Source organism: Epinephelus moara, chromosome 5 (genome assembly GCF_006386435.1).
Source record: "Epinephelus moara isolate mb chromosome 5, YSFRI_EMoa_1.0, whole genome shotgun sequence".
In the NCBI taxonomy this organism is placed as follows: domain Eukaryota; kingdom Metazoa; phylum Chordata; class Actinopteri; order Perciformes; family Serranidae; genus Epinephelus; species Epinephelus moara.
Window position 1 is genome coordinate 42,045,275 of NC_065510.1, and position 25,276 is coordinate 42,070,550.

Below are 25,276 nucleotides of genomic sequence, written 5' to 3' on the forward strand. Positions count from 1 at the left end.
TTATTCCTCTGCTTCTGCTTATTTGTGGAGTCAACGTTTTTGACAGCATAAATAGAGAGATGTTGAGCTTTTCAAATGATGATTAGTCAGTGTGTGCTTGTAAATCACCCCTTAAACCTGTCAAACACTGCTGGATGACAGTTTGTAAATGTTTAGAAATGATCTGTAGTTGTAGAAAAAAAATTGTCTAAATGATTTTTTTATATAATCTGTCACCTTGATTCTACTTCCTGATACATGAATTAGCCTAACTGGATAAGTTTTAAGATAAAAAAACAAAAACAAAAAAAAAACATGGAAAACATAATGACTTAAAGTTGACTAAAAATGTTTTGAATTTTCGTCGACCAAAACTATGAAGGATAAAAATGACTAAAATGTGACTAAAACTAATAGGCATTTTTGTCCCAAGACCAAGACTAAAACTTAAGTAGCTGTCAAAATTAACACTGGTAGACCCACCAATACAACCACAAACACAGCAGTAATACACCAGAGCTCCTGAATAAAAACTACTCGTCGGGCCTCCCAGCTTGTTGTGCACTGTAGCTCAGCATCTGATGCAAGTTGGGGTAAAACCACACTACCCGAGGCAAGCACTGAGGGGACGTCCTCGTCTTTCTGCGCCCAGAGGGCGACCTGAGTCAATTAGAAGATGAGACAGGAACACAAATACAACAAATGATCCAGCAGGCTGCCTGGGAAACTAAACACGAAACTAAATCGGAAAAATTGCAATTCCTTCTGTAGACCTTGTAAATTCATTTGGAAAAAAGGAACAAAAAAGTAAAGAAAGTGTGAGTATTTTATTCATAAAACTGCCATGACCTGATTCAAATGTTCAATCCAGTTTCAGGTTAAGCTAATCAAACTGCAAAAACAGGCTTGTGATGAGGCTCTGTAGATTTATGTAATGCCTCCGTACTCCTGTATATACTGCACAGCCTCCCTGCTCTCCGCTAGTCTAATAACTCATTAGCTGACTCTATAATAAGTGTTGGAAAAAAGGCAGCAGCAGCTGAAGCTCAGATCTCAGTGTGAGACATTATGTATTTACAGAAGCGCTCTATAAGAAGCTCTGCACACACATGAATAAATCATGATATTAAAAATACAGAAGAATAGTCTTAATTAATCGGGGGGATGTGTGATAATGTGTGTAACTGTGCATGTGTCTCTTCTTTTTTCTAACAACATGCATATTTCATTTCTCTTTGAAATGCTTGCAGGCGTGAGTGGGTGCCTGATTGTTCTCGTGCGGATGGATCTGTGCCAATCTTCGTGTAACATAATTCCTCTCCTCTCTCTCTAATGAGGAAAATGTCGACTAGCTTGCAGAGACAGACATCACAAACAAAGTGGTGTGCGTTTCTAAAGCCTCTCATTGTGTCAACCCGAGGACGACATTGCCTCCCGAAAGAAATTTGGGGGAAAGCGTGTGACGGCGTGCCGCAGTAATCCAAATGGTAAATACGACAACATTGCCAGCAGAAGCTGATTAATGCCAAGCATCCACTGTAATTATCACATTAGCATACTGTAATCTCGCAAATTACCATGAAAATCACCATGACAGCTTTCTTCCACTGGGGATATCAGGGTACTATTTAAATGCTGAGAATTCCTTTCTTTAAAAAAGTGACACTAATTTATGAGACTAATCCTACGATGTGTGTGTGTGTCTGTCTGTTCCAGATGTAACAACACACGATCACAGCAGGGGAGCACAGTCATGCACGAACACGCACGTCTACCAAAACGCAACTCTAGTCAAGCAATAAATTTTACAGCCGTGCATTAATTATTCATTAAAATGATAGAAGGAGCTGGTGGAGGCTTAATGTGAGCATCCTGGAAACACCAACAACACAAACATCAAACCCACAACATACACACACACAACAAACTGCAAGCACAAGCTCTCACAGTCCGGCGTGTCCTGGCTATGAGTGCTGCAGGGTAGACGCACACACCTCTTTCCGCCCTGCAGCTAATGCAGTGAGCATGTTGGCTGAGTGCACGCAGGAAGTGATGGGATATTTAAAAGGAAGCAGGTGGCCCTATAATAGAGCACTCAGAGCAGACACCCCCCCACACACACACACACACACACACTGACTGACTGACTGATTGAAAGGACTGCAGGAGGAGGCTGATATGGCGCTGTGGAGGAGTGATAAAACACCTCCTCCTCCTTTCATATCCTCCTCCGTCTCCTTCGTGCTCTGGTCTTCATCTGCATCACTGCATCTCCAAATAAAAGTCCCTGGTGAGTTCAGGCCTGCCGTGCTATGTGAATCGTGTGTGTCTATTTTAAAAATGGCTGACAGAGCGTGTGTGTCGCGACAGTTGGAAGAGGGTGCAGGAGCGCGTGGGCGAGGTGGGGGACTCCCCGCCTGGATCATCTCCTACATGATTAAAAACTCTCTGGAAGTCATTGCCTCTGTCTTTATCTTCCATTACCACCCCACCCCTCCTTCCTGTACAAGGGGGGTGAGAAGGGCGAGCACTCAGGTGGAAAAGTGAAATTGCTTATGGATGTTATGCAACATCCCCTGCATTTAACCGGGGGACTTCCTCTGTTTATTTCCCTACTGCAATGCTACAGTTCAACCCTGAAGGTCCCACCTTTAAGTAAATACTTTTTGTGCAACGATGCAGCTAATACCTTCGGAGTACGCCCTGTTTTGAAAAACTAAAATGCACAGTGTACAAAAGGGTATACAGTGCAGCCCTGCAGTGACCTCTGTGAACTTTAACAAAAAGGAGCTGCAGAGGCTGAGGATGGAGAGACGCTTGTGACGAGCTCTGTCAAACACTGCGACAACTCAGCAGTTTAGCTGCTGCCTTCACCTTTACTCTAATGGGTAGCACAGCGTTCACAGCAGCTCTTCTTTACTCTTGCTCTGCCTCCCGTCTCTCTGCTCAGCTCATCCTGTACCCCCACTCTCTCTTTCTCTCTCTCTGCCTCCCTCGCTCATTTCCCAGCTAATCTACAGTCTGGCTGAAACTTCTCCATGAATAATTGAGATGAATGACAGCGCCATCTCATTAGGGATTCACATAACATGCCATAGCCGGGAGAGAGAAAGAGAGAGAGAAAACGTAATAAAAAGATGAAGCGGTGAAAGGGACTGAGGCTGGTAGTGGCGTGTATCTGTGTGAGAGCGTGTGTGTGTGTGTGTGTGTGTGTGTGTGTGTGTGTGTGTGTGTGTGTGTGTGTGTGTGTGTGTGTGTGCTCCTAAGACCAAACCAAAATCTCAATGATTTAGATCCAGCTGCCCATTTGATTGGCTGGATCACAGCACTGACGACATACTGGTTTTTTTTGGGTTTTTTTCACTGACACCGCCTAGGCCTCCTTTATAAATACAGTATATCAGTATATATGTGCGAGAGACAGTGTGAGTGTATATGTGTGAGCGTGTGTTCAAGTGACAAATCTCCCACGTTTCCATTAATAAGTGATAAATACCAGCGGTTTATTTCACCCTGTTTGCCTGCACACACTGTGTGTTTGTATGACTCACCTAATCTTTTGCACGTGTTTATTTTTTCTCCAATTACAACCTTATTCACGGCTGCTGTGTTGTGACATGCTGTGGACCATGAGTGTGTCTGTGTGTGCAGCTGCCCACCTCCAGCTCCTGCTCTCTCTGCAGGGCGAACTGTTTAAACGACTTGACGATGATTCCCGCGTTGGAGCAGTCGTACACAAAGATGGACGGGCTCCCCATCCACGTCTGCAGATCGTAGATGGACAGCGGGATGTACTGGGTGTAGTTCTGAAAGAGAGACAGATGAGAAAGGAGACGTCTGACTGAGGAATGAGAGAGATGGGATATCGTGTTATTGCTGAAAACTCACTTTTATAGATTTGTCATTAATTATTAACTAGTCATCTGTTTGATGAAGAGTGTTAGCAGAGCGGAGGGGGAGAGAAACTGTCGAAAAGAGAAAATTATAATGAGAGAGAGTGAGAGACAGAAGCATGAGGATGATGGGAACACAGAAGGAGGCACTGAGTAATAAATCTTATAACCATGGTGCTATAAAGGTGTTATACTCTGTGCTTAATGGAAAATTTGGTTCTACACCACTTCCCAGACATTGTTTTAACACCAAATCCCCACTGATCTCTTGTTTCAGCAGCCAGTGAGACAGCAGCTTCATTTTATAGGAAAAGGAATAAGAATAAGGGGTAAAATGTGGAAGAAAAAAGAAGGAGAACAGAGGAGGAGAGGACATAAGGCCCGAGGGTGTACTGGGGACATGAAGGCAACAGCCAGGTTCAGACAGCAGCGGTGCATCATTGTGAGTGGGTGCTTACTTATAGGACAAGGCGATGAACAAGTCAAAATTATACGTCTGATTGGCAAATCTCTACACTGCAACACATAACTAAGATCGCGGCACGCAGGCAGGCTATGAGGACCGCTTGTAAGTTTGGTTGTTAAGTCATTTGGCCCTTTTACCACAGGTCAAGAAGCCCAGTAGCCCTTATCCATACACATGTGTCGGCTTTGCTTGACTCAGCACGTCAGCCCAGTGCAGCATGGACTGGCATCGCCAATAGACATTGCTACCCGCTTAAATTTACTTTACATCTTGATTTACTCTTCCTTATTGTTCTACGTGAGTCCATAATTACACTGCAAACCAACAACAACACCGCACTGCCCTTTTTTAAAAAATTGATTGTTGTGAGGAAAAAAAAAAAAAACCTTGCTGTGGCTTTTTACAACCCCCATCACCTCCTTACCCTAATTGTCCTGTGTAATCAATGTACAGTTTATTTATCTATTTATTTACTTAATGTCAATAAAAATAATTATGGCTAATTAGTAATAATTAGTAGCTCATTCCTCAAATGTTCAGGCAGAGGGTACTTGCTGTAGCTCTGGTTGAGGGTGAGAGGCTGTCAGCAAATAGTTTGTTGGGCACAGGTAAACAGAGATCTGTGTGGGTACATGAGACCCTTAACAAAGAGTGTGGATGGTGGGGTACCACCAGCTGGTCCAGGAGCTTTGCCTCCATGATGGTCGTTTCAGGTACTGCACTTATATGCTTCCACGCCTGATGTTTTCTATTGAGATCGTGGTAACTGTGGTTTGTAAAGTTGTACAGCTCTGGGTATCCAGCAGCTGCTACCACCAGTTTCTCCTTTCTCCTAAACTTGTTGTCATGACTACCACAGAAGGCCCACCTTTCAAGCAATGCAGTTAAACAAAAAGCAAAAATGACGTGGGGCTCTTTTCCACCCCGAGTTGAAGTTTTTTTAACTCAAGGAGTTTAGAGCGCAGAGATGCGAGATGTGTAGCAACGCAACAACAGCGTGCAAAAAGCTTAATTCTCATTAAAAACAATAACAAAAAGCTGCCTCCAGCTGCTACATGGCTTTCTGTATGATCAGGGCCTAACACTTCAAAGGAATGAAGTAAATGTATGGTGACCATGATGCACAGGCAATTGGACATGTAAAAGCGAGTATAACATTGCTCTTTGGATGATATTGTGTAAGGCTGGATAGAGTATGAAATGAAAGCGGTATCTAGAAAGAATGTTTATTAAGAAAGCTACATAACCAACCTAAGAGGGGAAAGTTGGTAAAGCCAGTGGATAAAACACAAACACATGTCTTTGACTAGCCCTGAACACACTATAGCTCCCTGTATGACGTGATCTGGGCACATATAAACTGACCACTGTTTAAGAAATGCAAGCAACACATCCCCACTGGTATTCATTAATGTGAACTGAATTGTACTACTACTACTTAACCGCATTAATCTATAAGAATATGTTGTTTACACTGATTATTTCCCTATTCACGCACATGTAAACGCAATCTGTGACATCTCAGCAACAGATAATATGTTTTCCTTGGAACTAGACCTGCGCAATAATAGTAATAATAAAAAAGAAATGTGATTGCAATTTAAGTGGCGATTTTAATGGGTAGGGTTATTTTTGCATATTATTTTTACTGGAAAAAATATAATAATGGCAATGACGTGATTTTTGCTGGGTTCTTCCTATACGTCTGGACTATGAGTTGTATGCCAGGGCGTCTCTGTCGCACCACAACTCTTCATTCATAACTGTATGTTGTGACACATTTTACCTTTATAAAAAAAAAAATATATATTACACATCCTGCAATTTGGATATTGCAGTTGGCCATATTTCAATACTATCTAAATTAACTGTGCAGCCCTACTTGAAACATTGTTGCAGTAAAGGGTCTAGAGGTCCGTGGCTCCTGTATGTGATTATGAGAGCATATTTCTCATGTGTGTATGTGTGTTTTTCATACCTTATTAAAGACCCAGATCTCTCCGTTAACAGTGGGCCGTGGCACCCCATGGCCGTTGTAGTGGAAGAGGACTCGCTCCTCTTTGGCGTTGCGTCTCAGCGACGTGCACAGCTTCTTAACCTCGTCCACCGTGGGGTCCAGACTCTGTTTGTAACGTGCCTGGAAAAACAGGAAGGAGAAGACGAACACATCAGCATGATTGTTTTACATCTGAAACTAAAATTTCAATTGTTACATATCTCAAGCTTGACATTATGTGATGTATTGTTTTCCATTCTATCATAACATTTGACCATTTTGTTCAGGTAACAAAAGGCATTTAAGGGTTTAATAAAAACACACATTTACACGATGACCACTTATCCTGCCTGCAAATCCAAAGAGATACAACGAGAAGAGCAGGCTGAGCATTACATCCCTATTCATCATGGTAAATGATGCAATGCCTGCTGGTACTGGTGCGGGTTAAATAAATATAACATACAGCAAACAATGCCATGGGGAAAGAGATATGCATGTTAGAATACAAAGAGACGCACAACTATGAGACACTGGGCTGGTGGGCCAGGAGGGGATCATCACACTGGTTCTCTTTACAGATTTCTTTATGTTGTGTGCGTCACAATGCTCCACATGAGAGAACACCAGAGTCAGGATGATCTAACAAACACGCACTTACTGCTGCTTATTTTAATCAGAGAACTCTCTGTGGTCAATGATGACCAAACAGGCAGGAGAACCGACTTTCTTTGAGGACAATGAAACACACTCTTACATCATGGTTGTTTATACTTTAACTAGGCCTCTTCGCTATGAAGAAAAAACACTGGATTTTTCCGTTTGACATGTCACATTCGACATTTTCCTACTAAAAGGTGCAGTATGACGTAATTGTCCATAAAGTGTTGAGTCAGACCTGCGTTCAGCTAAGAGATAAAGGAGATGCTTTATTTGCTCAAGGTATCTGAAAATTTGAGGAAACAACCAAACAATGGAGGAGAGAGCAAACCTCTGCAAACCAGAAAGCCTCATAAAGCAGAGCTTTGCTGGAGCTGCAAACTGCAGAACAGACAAGGTCGCAAATAATTTTTCTCTTGCAAAATTAAAATAACTCCTGTTCCACTCTTCAAACTCAAGTTCACATTAACTTCAGCTATGTTATAATGCATATCTGGCATGTCCTACTGTAACACTTACTGTGTACAGGTTCTCATCAAAAAGCACTCTGAATAGGCCAACAGTGACACATAAAGACAAAGTGACAGAACTAACCTGAAGAGATATGACCAGTGAATTATGGAAGCAGATGCTTCTAGACTGCAGGTAACATCCTATCATGCTCTAAAATCAGCACAGTTTCAAAATAAGAGTCACCAGTTCAGTATCTGACCAAATGTTCTTCTATTCCTGAGATATGATGTTGAGTAATGTCGACCCTTGACCTTTTGGATATAAGATGTCATCACTTAATCATTTAATGCTATTGGACATTTCTGTGAAGTATTGCCATAATTAGCATATGAATTCTTGAGTTTTGGCCGACAACATGTTTTATGAGGTCACAGTGACCTTTGACCATAAAATTCTTATTAGTTCATCCTTGAGTCAAAGTGAACGTTTGTGCTATATTTGAGAAAAAAAAAAAAAAAAAGAAAAAAAAAAAAACCTTTGAGATATCAGCCTATTTTTCCACTAACGTTCTTCCAGTAACACTCGTTGACTTCTTATTTATCCACAGAACATTTTGTTTTGGAGCATAAAAAACATCTTGAGATTACACTCTTCTTTGCATGCTTATAGCTTGCACGCCATCTACAGAGGCCTGCGCCACAGTGTCTTGTGCTTGTATAGACAAAGCTTAAAACTAAGCAGATGTTACATTACTGCATGTCACCCGACTTCGGGCCTAAATTGGTTGCGTCTGACTAATTTTAGAAGTTGGCGGAATTTCCAACCCAGTCTTAGACGTCAAAAACCTGAGCTTGGTCAGTAACTTCTAGTATCAGACACTGACGAAAGTCCTTTCGTATTTCATGTTTAATGGCCCCCAGCAGCGTCGGGGGAAATGCGGTGGGACAACAACAAAAGTTAAGGCAGTGGAAGTCTGAGTAAGGCGGGCAAATTACACTGCACAAAAGCAAGTGTTTTTTTTTTCCCATCATGGCATATTGGAATATTATTTATTGTCAATGGTCAGAGCCAACTGAGGATTCCATGTTTAGGTTCAGTGTGAACTGACTGTAACTAGTCATTCCATTTTAAAAAATCTGAGCATTAAAACTGCATGTATTTGCTGTGCAGAAGGAGTGGTAAAAACATACAGTGTGCATTACAAGATCACAGCAGACCAATGAAAATGCAGTGTCTATCCAGCCTTAGACAGAGCTCCTCACCACCATCATAAAAATATCAAAAGAGGGAGTATGTTTTAGAAGAATGCTTTTCTTGACTCCAGTTCAGTTCCCCAGGTTGGAGAATCTCATATTAAGGACTGAACAATACCTTTTTAAAATACTTAGTTGGTTTTTCCATGAATTTGTAACCATATGTATACTGTATGTTTATCACTTTGTACCATCCAGTACAATCGTAAATTATTTACAATACACTTAACCAAAACGTGTAGCCTCATATATTTCACCAAAAAACTACAGTTACAATATATTAGTGAGCTGTTTGTTTGTTTTTTTGTTTGTTTGTTTGTTGGATGCTTTGTGCGTTCTGTTTTGAGCAGCACAAAAATAAAAAATCTGACTCAGTTCTGAAGTGACTAAGAAGCTGGCAGAGCTGGAAGAGACATTTTGTTTGCAACGATTCAATATTATATTGACTCAAACAAAGACGTGCTTTGAAAGATGTCAAACCTTTTAAAAGCCCTTTCACATTTTTGAACAATAATGATTTAGCTGAAAAAACTCCAGGCATCAAACCACAGGGCTGATAGCGTTTATAGGATACTTGGTCTTAATTTGGAGAAACACAAATTCAACAAAAGCAAGAGTAATTTGTGGGTAAACACGGACGCTTTTACACTTCAGAGTGTGAACTTTAAACAAGCTGTTGATAGTAGGGAGGGTATAAAATATGACACAATATAGTAGCAGTTCTGCAAACCTCTTGTATAATGCTGTTTTACAAATCAGGCAGAGCGGAGCTTCTTGAGTGCAGATTTGAAGCAGATATATTCTACATATAAACAAACACAAAAACACACAAAGCAGAGTTTGAGGTGGTGCACATGTTGCTTTACTGCTGTCAACTTGTGTTCTCCGCCACCTGCTGCTTACTTTAGATCACACTTCACCAGTCTCAGTGATTTTATAAGAGTGAAGTCAGTGTGAAACTCGTGCCTGTAGCCACGCGCGCGTGTGTGTGTGTGTGTGTGTGTGTGTATCTGTGTCTGTGTGTAAATGCTGCTCGAGAAACTTTGAAGGAGTAACAGTAGGAGACGGAGGACATGTACATTGTTTGTGCTCTTTCACTTCATTAAAAAAAGTGTGTTTGTGTGTCTGTGCGTGTGCGTGGATGGAAGGGACACAGAGGTGTCAACTAGTTATGCAACAGAAAAGCGCCCGGTTAGACCAGTCTGAATCATTATCACACTCACCAAGGCCCCACTGTTATATAACTAGCATGCCTTTTACCAGAAAGGCTGCCTCCTGTCAAATGGCTTTGAATCACAGCACCAGCCATATTTTAACCTCAACTTCTCACAAAACTTCCAACCACTCAAACAAAAACAGTAAGACAAAAGCACGGCCTCCAATCTCCAAAGTTTTGGGGTAAGAGAACACTTCATCCAAGCAGCAATCTCTAAGGGCTGAAAATGAAGCCAATGCAAGGGTGCCAAAAACTGCTGTTCCTCTAACGGCCACTTGAGGCTGGCTCCAGAGGCCAGTCAATCCCCACAGATCCCCATGTTAAAATGCCCAACTCTACAGTAGAAATAAACATGTTTACAGCCTGGTACAAAAAATGATTTTGGTCTCTATAGCTTATTTCTCCCTTCATTACAACTGTACAGGGGTAAACTTTTACATCGCTCACATTTATATTTTACTGAAACCAAAAGTTATACATATTTAAGGACAGACTGCTTTGAGTGACAGGTTGTCAGCTTCTCAGTCAGATCCACCCCTTGCTTTTCCACAGTGCCAGCCTGTCGCCCAAATATTGCCACTTCTGGTTCCGGATAACCAAGATGGCACCAGCCGAAGTGCCAAACTCAAGGCTTCAAAACAGGAGTCCACAAACCTACCATCATGGTAGTTACCATCCATTAATTTTCCAGTCTACGAGTTTATCTAATAAATTTAAGATGTGATTGTAGGAATAAACACAAACCCTAACAATTCATCCATTAAAAACTGCCTTAGGCAAAAATATCCCTCATTATTTACCTTAAATACACAAAGAAGCAGGGCTGTATTTGAAACCAGCTCATATAGGAGACAGGTCTTTAATCTTAACTCCCCTGTTTGATAACAAGTATGTTTTATCAGATTTTATAAGAATTTCAGCTGTTTTCTGATCTGCTTCAATTTAAAACAGCTGATAACGCTGTTTACCTTTAACACAAACTCAACATGTCTAAAATGCTTACATGTCGTCTTGATAAATTCAGAATAGATTGCCCCAGGACTTTTTGTAGGCCAAAGTGGAAGTTCACGTCTTCCTGGTTCCCTCGTCAAAAAGCCTATGGGATTTTTCCATTGCATTTTGGATTCCTGCAGAAAATAATCTCTGTGGCAAACAAACATTTATGATACTTACACATTCTGCTCAATTAGATAATCTAGTCCCCCATCCCTGTAAAGACTGATGAAACGTGGAAAGGGCGAATGGAGGCCAATGTGCGTGCGTGTTGGGGGGCGGGGGCGAGGGGGTACTATTAGTGGCCAATGTGTTTAAAGGGGGGAGGTCTTTGGATCAATCGCGCACATCCACAATGCGGTGAAAGTAGCGCCGTGCACTGCGTAGCAGATACGCTCCCATTCTAGTGTTGTGGCGCTTCTGGGATGTTCCAGAGACGCTGTGCAGTGCGTGCTGTGGAAATGAAGCTATTCACTAGAATGGGAGCGTATCTGCTTGTTGGGTTAAATGATTATTTCTTTTATGTGTTGCAATAAATCAGCTTGTTCACTTTAACTCTGTATTAGCTGTGTGTCATGTGCTCCTGAGTTGAATCCTAGAGGAGATAGGTCCAAATATCTTAAGGATTTTAGCTTACTTTAAATTCAGTCGTGGTTAAGTACACTGTGTTACACTACAAAAACAGCTGAGTAAAATGATTGGAATAAATCTTGAATAACATCACTACTTCTGTTGAAATTAAAAGCAGCAGACTGGTGAGTATAGCTTTGCTATCTTTGCACAGATTAAATTAGCACTATGGAAATGTAAATTATGTCAAATGTGTCCTATGAGCTATTACAGTGCAAGTTAGTGAACCTCTTCTCAATGTTTTTACTCAGCCTTTATCAGCAGCCCGTCTTTATTTGTTCACCCTGGCCATGGCTCTGAATTGAGATCATATGAGACTTACTCAGTATTTCTATACCAGCTTTCACTTGAGGATTTCTACGATCATACAGTTTACACCAGAGACAACCTTCCTTTTAAGAGAAAGTCTTCCCAAAGTTCTATGTAAAACGATTAATATAACAATTTTTCCCATCATGTTAGCTGTATTTATGACTCTTTGAGCAACACAGTAATTTATGATCCTTGGTGTTTAAATTCTACAGCTGTGTGATTATTATTTAAATGCTGCTAAGTCCTAATTATTAACCGTGATTCGTCGTCCTGATTTGTGGAATACAATCATCACTTGCTCATTGTTCTTCACATCACACATCCTACAGAGGCCAAACTGAACAGACCTTGATCAAAGATGCCACGTCTCAGCTTCCCGTATCTGGATGAGTTTGAACTGCGGTGAGATAGCGGAGCTGACAGGCTGATTCAATTTGGGTATAATCAGATCGGCGCGTCTGAATGCTGAGAGACGCAGCACTCATCCCGAAGATATCAAGTGGTATCTTGAATGGCATAATGGTGTTAGAGAGGGACCTGCAGTGATGGAGGTATAGCATTTGAAATCAGAGCTCATATGGAAGGGGGTGGGGGTGGGGGTATCATTTTGGAAGAGGAGAGCTGAATTAAATGAGTAAAGAGAGAAAGAGCTGGGAAACAGGCAGGTGGGCAAGTGTTTACACTCTCCTGCTTGTACTTGTTATTTCAGAAGAATCCCAATTGTATTTAGATGCTTTACCAAAGCTTTTCATTTACATTCGTGACAGTCGGGCATAATAAATTCAAGTGGCATAGAGAGATTAAGACAGATTCATATTTATGAGCAAGACACCTCCGAGAGTCCATTTAAATTTACCAATCACAATTTTCTAAGAGAAGGAGGCTCGAGTTTGTGTGTGTGTGTGTGTGTGTGTGTGTGTGTGTGTGTGTGTGTGTGTGTGTGTGTGTGTGTTCACTCATCTCCTAACATGAACCACCTTGACCTGAGGGGGGAGCTCCAGCCTCCTGTGGGGACCGAGCAGAGGTTGAAACAAACTGCCGCTGTCTGTCTGTGGCTTCTTTACCTCACACCACCCCCATAAAACACCTCCATCATATCCATCAAGGCCACAGGAAACAAACTCTTTTTAAAGGTGTGTTCTGTGCTTGCTCCTTCGCCATTTATCATCATGTCACATCCTGAGAACAGGCGACCTTTTCAAAGTATCGAAAGCATTCAGGATGCAATTAAAATACAGACTGTTAAGTTGTAAGGGGCATTGGGAGCCTCTCTGGCTGTCACACACATCAGGCTACATTTTAGACAACAAAAAAAGGAGGTGACAGCAAACAACTGGATGCAAGTTAGAAAGTCTTGCAACATTTCAAGTTACCGTCGCGTTAGGACTCTTATTTCTTAAAGGTAAAATCAGCCAGTTTTGCATCATTTAATCTCTGTTCTTCACACTAGAGACACTGATGGAAAACTGATACTCAGAAACATTAACTTTTAATATGTTTCTCAACTTCATGTTTCATCATTTAAGACAGTGAGTGTTAAATTACCTGAAAGGGATAGTTGGTATTTTTTAAAGTGTGGTTGTATTAAGTACTTATCCATTGTCACTGTATTACATAGAGTGGCGGTCAGCACTTTCCCAGTTTGGAGAAGCAGGCAGGAGTCTGACATAAAAGCGAAGCAATATACTGCTGTGCATGGGGGTCACAGCAAAACAGATTTTAGCTACCTGAAAACATCAATATCAGTTTAAGTGCACACTATATTCAAAGCAACACAATGGAGTTTTTGAGCCCTCAAAATATATATCCAAGACCCTTGTGATGGTACATCAACTCACAATAGGTTGGATGACACCTCCATCATTGCTTGAGAGCGTCTGTTTCACTTGCACTGGCACTATGCAGTTTCGGGGTTCGGGTAGCTGTTCAGCTGTTTTACGGCATACGTCATCTCCCCCTCCTCTCTTTAGAGTAGCGTAGCCGAACCGAGGTGAACAAAGTTAAACGTGGTTGTCATGGCTGAAGCGACAAAGAAAAGGAAGAAGGTGAAGGTGTTGTCTGAGGAGACAAAGAAAAGAAAACGGGAGAGCGATAAAACAAGAGCTCGAACAAATGAAAGAGGAGGAGGGATGCCCGACCGATGGTGACCTGGCGCTGTTACTGCTGTTACCCTCTACTGAGGAGACTCACTGTGTGCAGGTCGGCTGCCTCAGGTACATTTTAAGATAAAGTGTTACTGTGCGTTCACACCAAACGCGATGGACACGATGTCATCGCCCGTAACGCGAGTATCGCGTCGCTTGATCACAAATGTCACCTTTTTGATCATCGCTTCATCGCTTCAATCGCGATGACGCAACCCTCCTCCCCCAATTTTCTTCACCTCCCGCTATTTTCTCGTCAACCATGGCTGAGTTAACTACCATAGCTGCTCTTTATCTGTTGTGGACATCTGATTTGGATCAGAGACCCAAACGCCGCCGTGACTGGGTTCACAAAAATCCTCCAGAAACGCACACAGCTGGGTGAATATCATCACCTCCTGCAAGAGCTGCGTCTGGATGACGGTCGTTTCCAGCGGTACCTCAGGCTGACGCTGGCCCAGTTTGAGGACCTGTTGGCCTGTATCGGTACAAGGATCTCCCGCCTGGACACCAACTACAGGCGCTCCATCCCAGCTGCGGAGCGCCTGTCCACCTGTCTCCGGTTAGTTGTTTATAATTTCTTTATGAAAATGAACGCTGATTGGATGTCGCGGCACAGCGTCACGCGATGTCGCTTGAAAAGTTCAAATTTTTCAACTTCAAGCGACACACGCGATGAGGCAATGGACGCGTCATCACTTCATCGCGTCGCTCTTATCGCCTGAAACGCGTCACCCGAAGCGACATCACGTGTCATCGCGTCATCTACATTGATTTTGAATGGAAACTTGTGGCGTTCATCGCGTCCATCGCGTTTGGTGTGAACACACAGTTAGCCTACATACAGACAGCTTTCATTTTAGTTTGTCTTTAACACTTTGCTGTTAGCACCGCGAGGGCGATGTGCTTGTGTCGACCACGATCATAAATCATAATAGCGGTGAATGAGAGACTGCGGACAGAGCAGATTGAAATATGGCTTTCTACATGCTGATCACATGTATTGATAAAGTATTGGCTTGGCTGGCAGAGGTTTTATCACACTTACTCACAGTAACAAGCAAAACTGTCGTCAACTCGAGTAATCTTTAAGTTATATTCCCTTCATCTGCAGCACGACCTCTCTGCTGCTGTCTGACTTCACTCTGTTGAGTTTGTTTTTGTGTGTGTGTGTGTGTGTGTGTGTGTGTGTGTCTGTGCGCGCGCATGCTGTGAGGAGGAGGTCAGCCCTGACATGCAGAGAGCAACTCATTTCTGAGTTTCTAAGATGAATAAATAAATAAAGCAATCGGCCTAATCATGTATGTACTAAATGCTATAAGGCTACTTGACCTGTTCTGAAGACATGATGATCGCGCATTACACGGCCAGCTTCAGGAAGTACACTGGTATCGTTGGCTTGTCAACAAATGCACGCGCAGAAAGATTTTTACGACAGCTGTAACTGACAATACCGTTTTTCATCTGTAGGAGGACCCCGTGAGGTAAAAAGTGCAATCCTCCATTGTGTTGCTTTAAAATATTTTCACCGCTTTACTCTGTCATTAGACGGCCCTTTCCGACAGGCACCTGAACTGAAACACAGGAGCTGCTGGTCTCCCGCTGCCTTGATCAGTTAGTTTGTAAGATTCATTCTGTGACTTTGGTGTTTTAAAGGGTTACTTCAGATTCACCATTCATTTTTTTTCTTTAATTCAGTCATTATCCGTAACTACTTATCCACTTAAGGGTTGCAGGGGAGCTGGAGCCTATCCCAGCTGACACTAGGCGAGAGGCCGGGTACACCCTAGACAGGTTGCCAGACATTCAAAGGACTGACACATAAAGACAGACAACCTTTTACACATTCACACCTACCGGCATTTAGAGCAACCAGTTAACCTTACCTGCATGTCTTCTGATTGTGAGAGGAAGTCAGACAACCTGGAGAAAACCCACATTGACATGGGGAGAACACGCAAACTCCACACAGAAGGGCCCTAGACGCCCTCACTTGCTGTGAAGCAACAGTGGTAATCACTGTACCAAAATCACAGAGACCAGCAGCTCCTGTGTTCTGCAAGCTAAAATGACTGTTTTTGTAAACTGAGTCTGGTGGCTTTGAAGAGAGAGGTGGCTGTCTGACGAGCAGGTAAAGCAGTGAAAATATTCTAAAATACAGCGTGCACCTAAACTGATATTTGAGGTCTTTTTTTAGGTGACAAAAATATGCTTTGCTGCTGTCCACAGCAGTACACCGCTTAGCTTCCGTGCCAGTACTCCACTCTGCTTCTCCAAACTGCCAACTGACATCTACTGTGGGTAACACACTTACGATGGATAAGTATCTCACACAACCCCACTTCAAAAAACCCAAACTTTCCCTTTAAGTATGCAAATTAATAACAAGGAGTAATATTTAAGAGCTTAATGGAATGCATTTCATTACTCCCGTGGATGCTGCCGTTCATTTAAGTTGAATGTTAAATAAAACTCAAAGGACATGTTGAGCTTGATGACAGTGACAGCAGCAGGCACTCTGTCAGATAGAGGAAATGAGTAAAGTCAACCTCTGACCTCTCAATCACCAATCAACATGTGAGTAACACTGGGCTTGTTTAGATGTAATGTACACCTACAGAGAGATAACAGAGAGAAAAATGAAAGACATGCAGGAAGAAGCAAAGTAAAAGAGGTGAGTTTGTTTCAGTATGTTTTTTACCTGATCTTACTGAGCTGATCTGAAAAAAAAAAAAAAAAACACTCGTCTCTGTTTTTCCTGGTCTATCAGGGAGTGACATGACAAGAAGATTTGACTTATGAGATTCCCAAATATTCCTACCCCAACTAAATATCTGCTAGAGTCTGACCACAGCTTAAGGGTGCCTCTATGCAGCAGTGTGTGTTGCCAGCAGGCTACTGACCATGCGTCGGTATCTGACGAGTTGGGAGTAAGACTGGGTTGTTCATTTTGGATCTGGCTCCTGGTTGGCAAATTACCAGGACTGGTTTACAAATATCTTACACACCTTTTATCTCTCCTTATGTTTTTATTAGCAAACAGCAATGTGAAAAAGATGTATGTAACACTGCATTATTAGCTGAAGGTGACTGTTGCTTTCGCCAGTTTACACAATACATGTCAACGCTGTAGCTAACTAATCTCTCTGTGATAGCTTAATGGTCAATGTTTTCCATTGAAGATGATGCCGGCCACAGATCACTTGTGAGGGAAAAGAAACACAAACCTGGACCATCCTACGACCATAGGTGTATTTTTGTTGTCCACCAAGACCAACAGGGTGGTGACTCTTCTCTATATTGTGTACATAAGCTACACTCATCACTATGTGACTGACAGGCAACTCAATCAGTGGACAGTTTCAGTCACTGATCCTTCAACATTAGCACTCTGTTTACCCACAGGGGGGGAAAAGATGAAAACTCTAATAAGTTTATTCTGGTAGGTGACAGTAAATCATCCTGAGCTTCACTGCGGTTGAAGGATTTATCTATCTTCTGTGGTGGTCATGAGGAGCTCAGACAGATATGAGCATTATTCAAGTCTGTAACTGGACGTCATTTGTCATAAATAACGATGGACATCTTCGAGTCAGAGTGAAGGAGAAAATGCATCCTGCTCTGAAACATGATGGGGGAAATGGTTGCCATGATCAGCAAACAAATGGAATACATTTGTTTAGCTTCATATGTGCGTTATTCAATATATCAATGTCACGTAATGCTGTGGTTCATCTCTTTCATGTTCTTAGCCACACAAAACCTCCGGAGTTTACTTGCAAGAGGACCGAGACTGCCTTTGAGGCAGTCTGGGTGGACTTGTTTGAGAATGACATCTTTTGATCTTTGGACTGAAATGGGTTTTTTTTTTAGTGTGAAAACAACGGTAACTTTTTTCTTTTGTTTATGCTATGGATCAGAGAAGGCATTCCAAACTGTGGCATATGGGTCGGGCATTATGGCAATATTCATTCATTCATTCATTTTCAGTAACTGCTTATCCTTTTAGGGGTCGCAGGGGGCTGGGGCCTATCCCAACAGAGATTAGGCGAAAGGCAGTGTACACCCTGAACAGGCAGCCAGACTATCAAAGGGCTGACACGTGGAGACTGACAACCATTCGCACCTATAGCCAATTTAAGCCCTGTTTCCACCGAGCAGTACAGTACGGTTCAGTTAAGTTCAGTACGCTTTTTTCCGTTTCCACTGTGAAAAGTTGTGGATGGTACCAATGGAACCGTGCCATACCATTCCCATTTTTGGTCACCCCTTTTTTGGGATACCTAGCACACAGATCTGGTACTAAAAGGCAGAGCTGTGAACACTGCAGAAAAAAAAATAACTTAGTACAGTGGGCTGACAGCCAGCAACTTTTAAGGTGGAACGTTTACTTGTAATGCTACTCAATGCATGAGTTGACGATGTGAATCATGTCAGTGTGACAACTTTGACCATTCCATTAGTTTTTATATGACATACACTTTGAGTAATGAGTGGATCTTCAAGCATTTATATATATTCATTTCAACTGGTTTATGTGAACTGCATATATTCTAATCCTCAGTTGGAGAAAAAAAAAAGCATTGAGGAGTGCCTTTCCTGAGGGCCCTGGCAACACTAAACCCCTGAGCTTCCCTTTGAAAGACTAAATGCACAAACCCGCTATTTTTAAATATCCCATGGAGAGAGACTCTCATTGCAGCCTGTTTTATTTTGTTCTGAAAATGTCAGTGTGCAACCTCGTTCTGTGGACAATAAAAAAGGTGCAGACATCCTCTGTCAGTACGTTAACATGCACGCAGTAGTTGAGCTAGGCTCATAGCTTGGCTAATCAGTCAAATCGGACTTCTCGTCTTGTCTGGGTATACATGCAGAAGAGAAAATCGGATTTCTGATCAAGTACGTCTGACTCCGCCTCGACAGGTGGCGCTGTGTCCTTTTTAATATAGTGCATATTGAACATCAACCTAGTTCCGGTTCTTCTTCAGAAACTTTTTTAAATAAATCCACGTTTGGCTTTTTCCTACCATCCATAAACTGTTTAGCTCCTTTAGCTGTCAGAGCATGAATGCAGTTTCCACGTCCATCCAGAAGTGCGTCTTCTGCTTCTCGGTGGCCATGGTGTTTGTTTGTTTTTCAGGAAGTTACTGTACTGCTGCTACGTCATCTCCTTCTTCTTCTGGGTGAAAGCCCACCAAAGAAAAAGTGGTGCATGTGCAGAACACCAAGTCCAACTCCAGTCGGACCAAGTGGATACATACAGCAATACTTTGATTTTCAATCGAATTATCTAGGTGTGTTAGTCGAGCTACGGATAGTCCAATTTCAGTCGGACTAAGCTGTTTACATGCATTTAAAAGTCCGGTTTCAGTTGAATTAAGCCAATAATTCAATTTTCTCAAGCTGCATGTAAACATACTGAGTGTCATCAGTGAAGAGTAAATACAATGAGTGCTGGACGGGGCAATGGGTGACAACATCCCTGCCCACATTTAAGAGTACCGTTTGTGGTGGAAACGCTAGGGTCTAGGCACCATGTCTGAAAGGTTACTTTTGGTTCCAAAGGTATCGGGGCTTTAGACTCACCAATTAAACTAGCCTGAATATCTTTGGACTGAGGGAGGAAGCAAGGGTACCAGAGAAAACTCACACTTACACAGGCAGAACATGCAAACTCCACACAGAAGGGATCCCACACCATGGGGTTCGAACCCCCCCCCCACACCCTGGAGTCGAACCAGGAACCCTCTTGCTGAGTGACAGTGCTAAATTTGGCAATAAATAGCCTATTGTGAAATTTCAGAACTCCATCTACTGACAGATATTGTGGCTTACTGTGGTACTCAGCTCTTCAAAATCCCTGGTTGGATGAAGCCATTTTAGACAATGTTGCAAGTCAATGAAGAGTTCTGTCTGACAATATTGGATGTACAGGATTTTAACATCAAAGTGATGTTGTGCCTTGACTCTTCTCTCCATAGAAGTTGTACAACAGCTATTGGACACCACAGGAAACATTACAACAAACATACTTTACAACAAAAGATAATGCATTACAAGCTATGTCAATGCTAAGAAATAGTTCACACAACCATTCTCCTAAGTGGGCATGGTCTAGGGTGGGCGATATGGCCCTAAAATAATATCACAATATTTCAGGGTATTTTTGCGATAACGGTATTCTTGACAATATAACAATTTGGTTAAAAAGAAAGTATTAATTTAAGAACATAGAGTAACAAAATAAGTGATACAGATTTACATGCCAACCTAACAGTTTGCCTTCAAACATTCCGTAAAAACTAAGCCAGCCAACACTAAATCACTGTGCAGCACTTATCCATATTAGCCAATTAGCTGTATCATTGCGCCAAGCGTACAGACATTCATGGATCATTGTACTATAACTTTTTAAGCCAGAGACTCTGACACACCTCCCACCTCAGAAACCACCAGTGAAAGTGCAGAGAGTGAACCTAATGCGCCTAGCCATGTTACAACTGCTGCTGACTTAGCAGCTATGGGCAAGCACAAATGAGAGAAAATGTTCAGAGAATTATCTCACGTGCAATTCAGTTTTATATAATGTATGTAGCAGGGGGTCCCTGCTCTGTCTCTCTTTAAACTAAGGGGTCCTTTGTCTTAAAAATGTTGAGGAGCTTTGCTATAAGACACCCTTAAGACAGCTCAAGGCTTCGTAACGTTAGCACCCACATTGAACCTGCTACATGTATTTGTCAAAAACCATCAAATATGACTTTTCATTGATCCTAAAAATGATGCTGTGACAACATGTGTATAAAGAACATACTGTGCTTATTCGTACAACCTCTCATGGAGCTTTGAAAATGAGTGTCAATGCTCCTAGCTGCACCTTGCCAATACTACAGGCAGTCACATCACAGAGACACAGACACTCGAACTGAATGGAATTTTGAAAAGGCTGTCACTGTACAATATGTGTCACAAGAGCACATTAAGCAGGTCTCTCACACACACGCACGCAAAATGTAAAAGTCAAAAACATGACGTCAATGATGACATTGTGTGAGTCAGAATCTAGTCTAGGTCAAGGGAAAGAGTCTTCAACAGCCGACAACCGCTGATAAAAATGACAACTGGACAGAGAGAAATTACTTTCAATCACGCCTTTGCTGATCGCTTTTACAGCACACTCAGGTAGATCAGAGTGTCATCTCTAGAGTGGATTGATTGGACTAAGGGATTGTTTTAAAAAACAACAAATCCACTGTTGTCTCGAAAGCTGTGACAGTGATACTACTGTACGCTACACTGAAGCCTGCCAGGCTTTTGTATTTTTAATAACAGCCGGTCATATTTCATATTTTAGGACATGGAGTATAAATTCATGATGAGCAATGCTGTTTTCATCCTGACTGCACAACAGTCGACCAGCTAATTCCCCTCACGAGGATCCTGGAGGGGTCATTGGAGTTTGCCCATCCAATCTACATGTGCTCTCTGTACTTGAGAAAGTTGAGATATCTTGTTCTTTGGGCTATGTAAAACCAGAATAAGAGCTTTGACAGCATTCTCGGCAAGAAGTCAAACTACTTCTCAGTGGGTGTTAGGTTCTGCCAGGCTTGTGCCTTGTCACAGATTCTGTTTGTGATTTACATGGATGAAATCTTGAGGGAAGCCATTATAGTGGTCTACATATTGCATCTCTGCTTTTTGGGGATGGTGAGATTCTGCTGGCTTATCCAGACCATGACCTTGAGTGGGAGGGTTTGGAGCAGAGTGTGAAGCAGCAAGTGGGAGCTTCAGCACCTTCAAGTTTGAGGCGATGGTACTCTGCAAGAACACAGTGGATGGCACCCTTCAGTGAGTTGCCTTCCCTAGTAAGGGACATCAAGTATTTTGAGTTCTTGTTCACGAGAGTGGGTAAGAGGAAACATATGATTGACAGAATGGATTGAGGAATGGTTTGGCATCAGCAGCACCACAGACACTGTACCAGACTTGTGTGGTGAGGATCATTCAATTAGGTTGATTAATTTATCAATCTACATTCTAACCTTCACCTGGAGCTTGTTTAGACCCGATATTAACATGCGTTTTGGTGATCCAAACACAGGTGGAAAGCCAAGACACATCACAGCTGTGTCTATCGTGTGTCTCCAGCTCACCATGTGTGTTCAGATTTTATTACTGCCTAGGTCACTTACACGAGAAAGTCAAAGGGCCCCGCACACAGTTATTAAGTCCACACCTTTGCTATGCTTAAGCTTGCTGCTACTGCAACCCAGAACCCAGATAAGTAGCAGAAAACGTACAGATGAGCAGAAGAATGGATGTTTAAATACACGCTTGTGACCCCGTAAACTCAGATTTTATTGATGATCTCCTTTTGTTTTGTTTTTGACATTGTAATAACACTGTTTTCATGTCCTTATATCACCTCAACCACTCGTCAATAATGTGATTATGAAAACAATAATATATCTAAAAAGAAGTCTGATCAACAAAGAGTACTGGACATGGAGATGCTCTCTCTGCATTTATTCAGTTTCATTTAAGCAAGTAAAAAAATTGGAGATTTCTGTTCGCAAGGTATGAAAAGGGGAAACTCGAAACCCTATGGATTCCAGCAATACTGATCTGCAATTAGCCATGCCATCTGACCTGGAGAGGGGGCAAGCAAAAAGACAATTTCCCTCCAGAGATCAATAAAGTATACTTATTCAAATTTAGCTGAGAAAGTACAGCCAGTTTGATAAATAGCAGGCCTGCGTGGTGGCAGCCATTTGCACAGTGACAGCAGTCCTGCTGGGGCCAGTGTGTCCGGACTGAGTCAGTTCACAGCAGGTCAGATGAAGCAGAGGGAGAGATGACATGTCTCATTCTTTCTGCCAGCACACACCTCCTGTCAAGACGACGTTACCCATACAGCCATTTATCAGTCCCGAAACTGAGGCTTCAGAGGTGTGGATGATTGCACTTTTAAGGAGTTGTAGTCAATAACACCAAATAGACATTTTAAAAAGTCAAATACTCACCCAATGTTTAGCATGTTCTCAAGAAGGGAACAAATTGACCTCCCAGTGCTTATAACTTGGTAAAGATATAAAAGGGAGATATCTAATGGAACAGCAAAACTCATGACTGCATTTCTTCTTAATCTGTTCTTGTGTTTAAGACAAGTCTGATGCTTGAAGCGAGCAGCAGGAGTCAGAACACTGCTGCTGCAGCTGACTAAGTGACATGGGTTATGTAACTGGCAGAAGGTCCAAATGCACTAAGTGCTTGTGTGCTGCACGTTAAACAGTGAGAAAATACGAACAAGATTTCAAATACAAACTGCTTCAAACACGAGTGAACAAACTGTTTCATATGACTTTCTGAAAACAATTATTGAAATATATCCTTCGTCTACCATCTTCTGTAGTGTTCAGACCACTAAATTTGTACAGAACATGAGCTGGGAAACTAGGGACCCAATAAAAAAACTTAGTTCCTGAAAACCTTTCTGACTTAGCTCTCTTTTACTTTGTCTTCACCCTCCCCCTAAGGGGTTGGTCAGCCCTGAGTCCAATACAAGTGCTAATTTGAATGCTAGGAAGAAACTTAAGCTTAGGTGTTCAGGCAGTCAGCAAAACACATTCCTATTAGAATTATTATCAACAGCATGACTGGTAAACAGCAGAGAACAAAGGACACTCAGAAATGTTCATGAACAGCATACATGGCTGATTCAGTATCAGAATCGGGAAGCTGCATTAGATTAAAAGCTTTGTGAACATGTTATGTGAGTATTTGTGTATGTAGTGTACATGTGTGTGATAGAGTAGGGGCACCAAGACCTCGAAAGCACCAGTCCAATTAAAAGCTGAGTTCCGAGAAGCTCTCCTAGGTCTTTTGTGTTGTTAGTGTGTGTGTGTGTGTGTGTGTGTGTGTGTGTGTGTGTGTGTGTGTGTGTGTGTGTGTGTGTGTGTGTGTGTGTATTTGTAATTAAGTCATTTGGCCTTATCTGGGGCCGGCAGGTGATGAAAACTGAAACATGAGAAGCTCTGAGCAAACCATTCAGAATAACACTGACAGTGTAGTCGATATGTCTTTAAACTGTGACACTTCCCAGAAAATTTGCAAGACAATCCATTAGACTCAGGGGAACATTAGGAATTGAGCACAAGGAGATAAACAGCTGGTGACACTAATTCTCCAGCTAGGTGTCATGGAACCATTGCAGAAGAAAGCACAACAAGATGATGTAATTAAAAGAGCCCCAGTCATTTAATAATGGATGTCTCCCAATTGTGCCACATGGATCTTATGTTTTCTTTTGCTGTTATTTTTCATCTCTTCATTGTAGTGGAAGCCTGAGTGTCCGTTTCAGCCACATGATTCATGTGTGTTATGATTTATTTACTAAATCAGTTTCCGTTACACTTTGTCACTGCAGTCCAATTGGACATAGACTTGACACTTGACCACCAAAATCTAATCAGTTCATCGTTGAGTCCAAGTGAATGTTTGTGCCAAATTTTAGTATCTTGAGATACCACATTCATGATAATTAGACAGAAGCGGTCATAATGACCTTTACCTTTGACTAATGACCACCAAAAACTAATCAGTCACTAATCATCACAGGAAATAACCTGCTCAAGATTTATCCAAACTACATGTTATACAAAACACAGCATTCACTATTTAGGTTAATTGTCAACTGGTCAATTGTTCTGTACTGTTATTATATGCATTAAATATGAAATATCTACAGTCTAAAATATGTCACTTCGTCAGGGGTCATCAATCTACTAAATGATAGAAAAGGTTGAAACCACCAATCTAGGGGGAATAAGCTTGTTTAAGATGATACAACTGCATGAAAAATCATGATGGGCTATTGTTCACCATTTTTGACATTTTGTAGACTTACCAAATAACAAAATAAGAAAATAATCAACTGATAATGAAGATTATCTTAAGTTGCTGCCCTCTAACCAAATATTAGACATGATACGATGTAATCAATTACTTTTGGTACCTAAAAGTTCAGGGTCTGTGTTTAACTGAGGCTCAGTCCCTACATGGTACATTTGATGTGGATTTAAAGTTAATCAAAGCTGAACCTCAGCACTTTAAATTCATATTCACTGTTTTGTCTCAAATCCAGTATGCTGGCGTACAGAGCAAACACAACAAAAAAGTATAACTGTTCAAATACTAATGGACTCCACTGTAACAAGATGGAGGTGACCACAGGTGGAACAATAACCAGCAAATCAGCTGTAAGATGCCTTGCAAGTGTTCTAGT

At 41.8% G+C, this 25,276-nt stretch overlaps 1 protein-coding gene across 4 annotated transcripts in view; it reads right to left on the reverse strand.

Annotated features, from left to right (window-relative positions):
• The window catches only part of rptor (regulatory associated protein of MTOR, complex 1), a 277,608-nt gene that overhangs the window by 168,125 nt on the left and 84,207 nt on the right, over positions 1-25,276 (reverse strand). For all 4 annotated transcript variants that reach the window (XM_050043590.1, XM_050043589.1, XM_050043588.1 and 1 more), the window contains exons 5-6: positions 6,317-6,475; positions 3,639-3,785 (exon numbers count right to left, since the gene is read on the reverse strand). In XM_050043590.1, the coding sequence (XP_049899547.1) occupies positions 3,639-3,785; positions 6,317-6,475 (306 nt within the window). The remainder of the gene's footprint in view (positions 1-3,638; positions 3,786-6,316; positions 6,476-25,276) is intronic.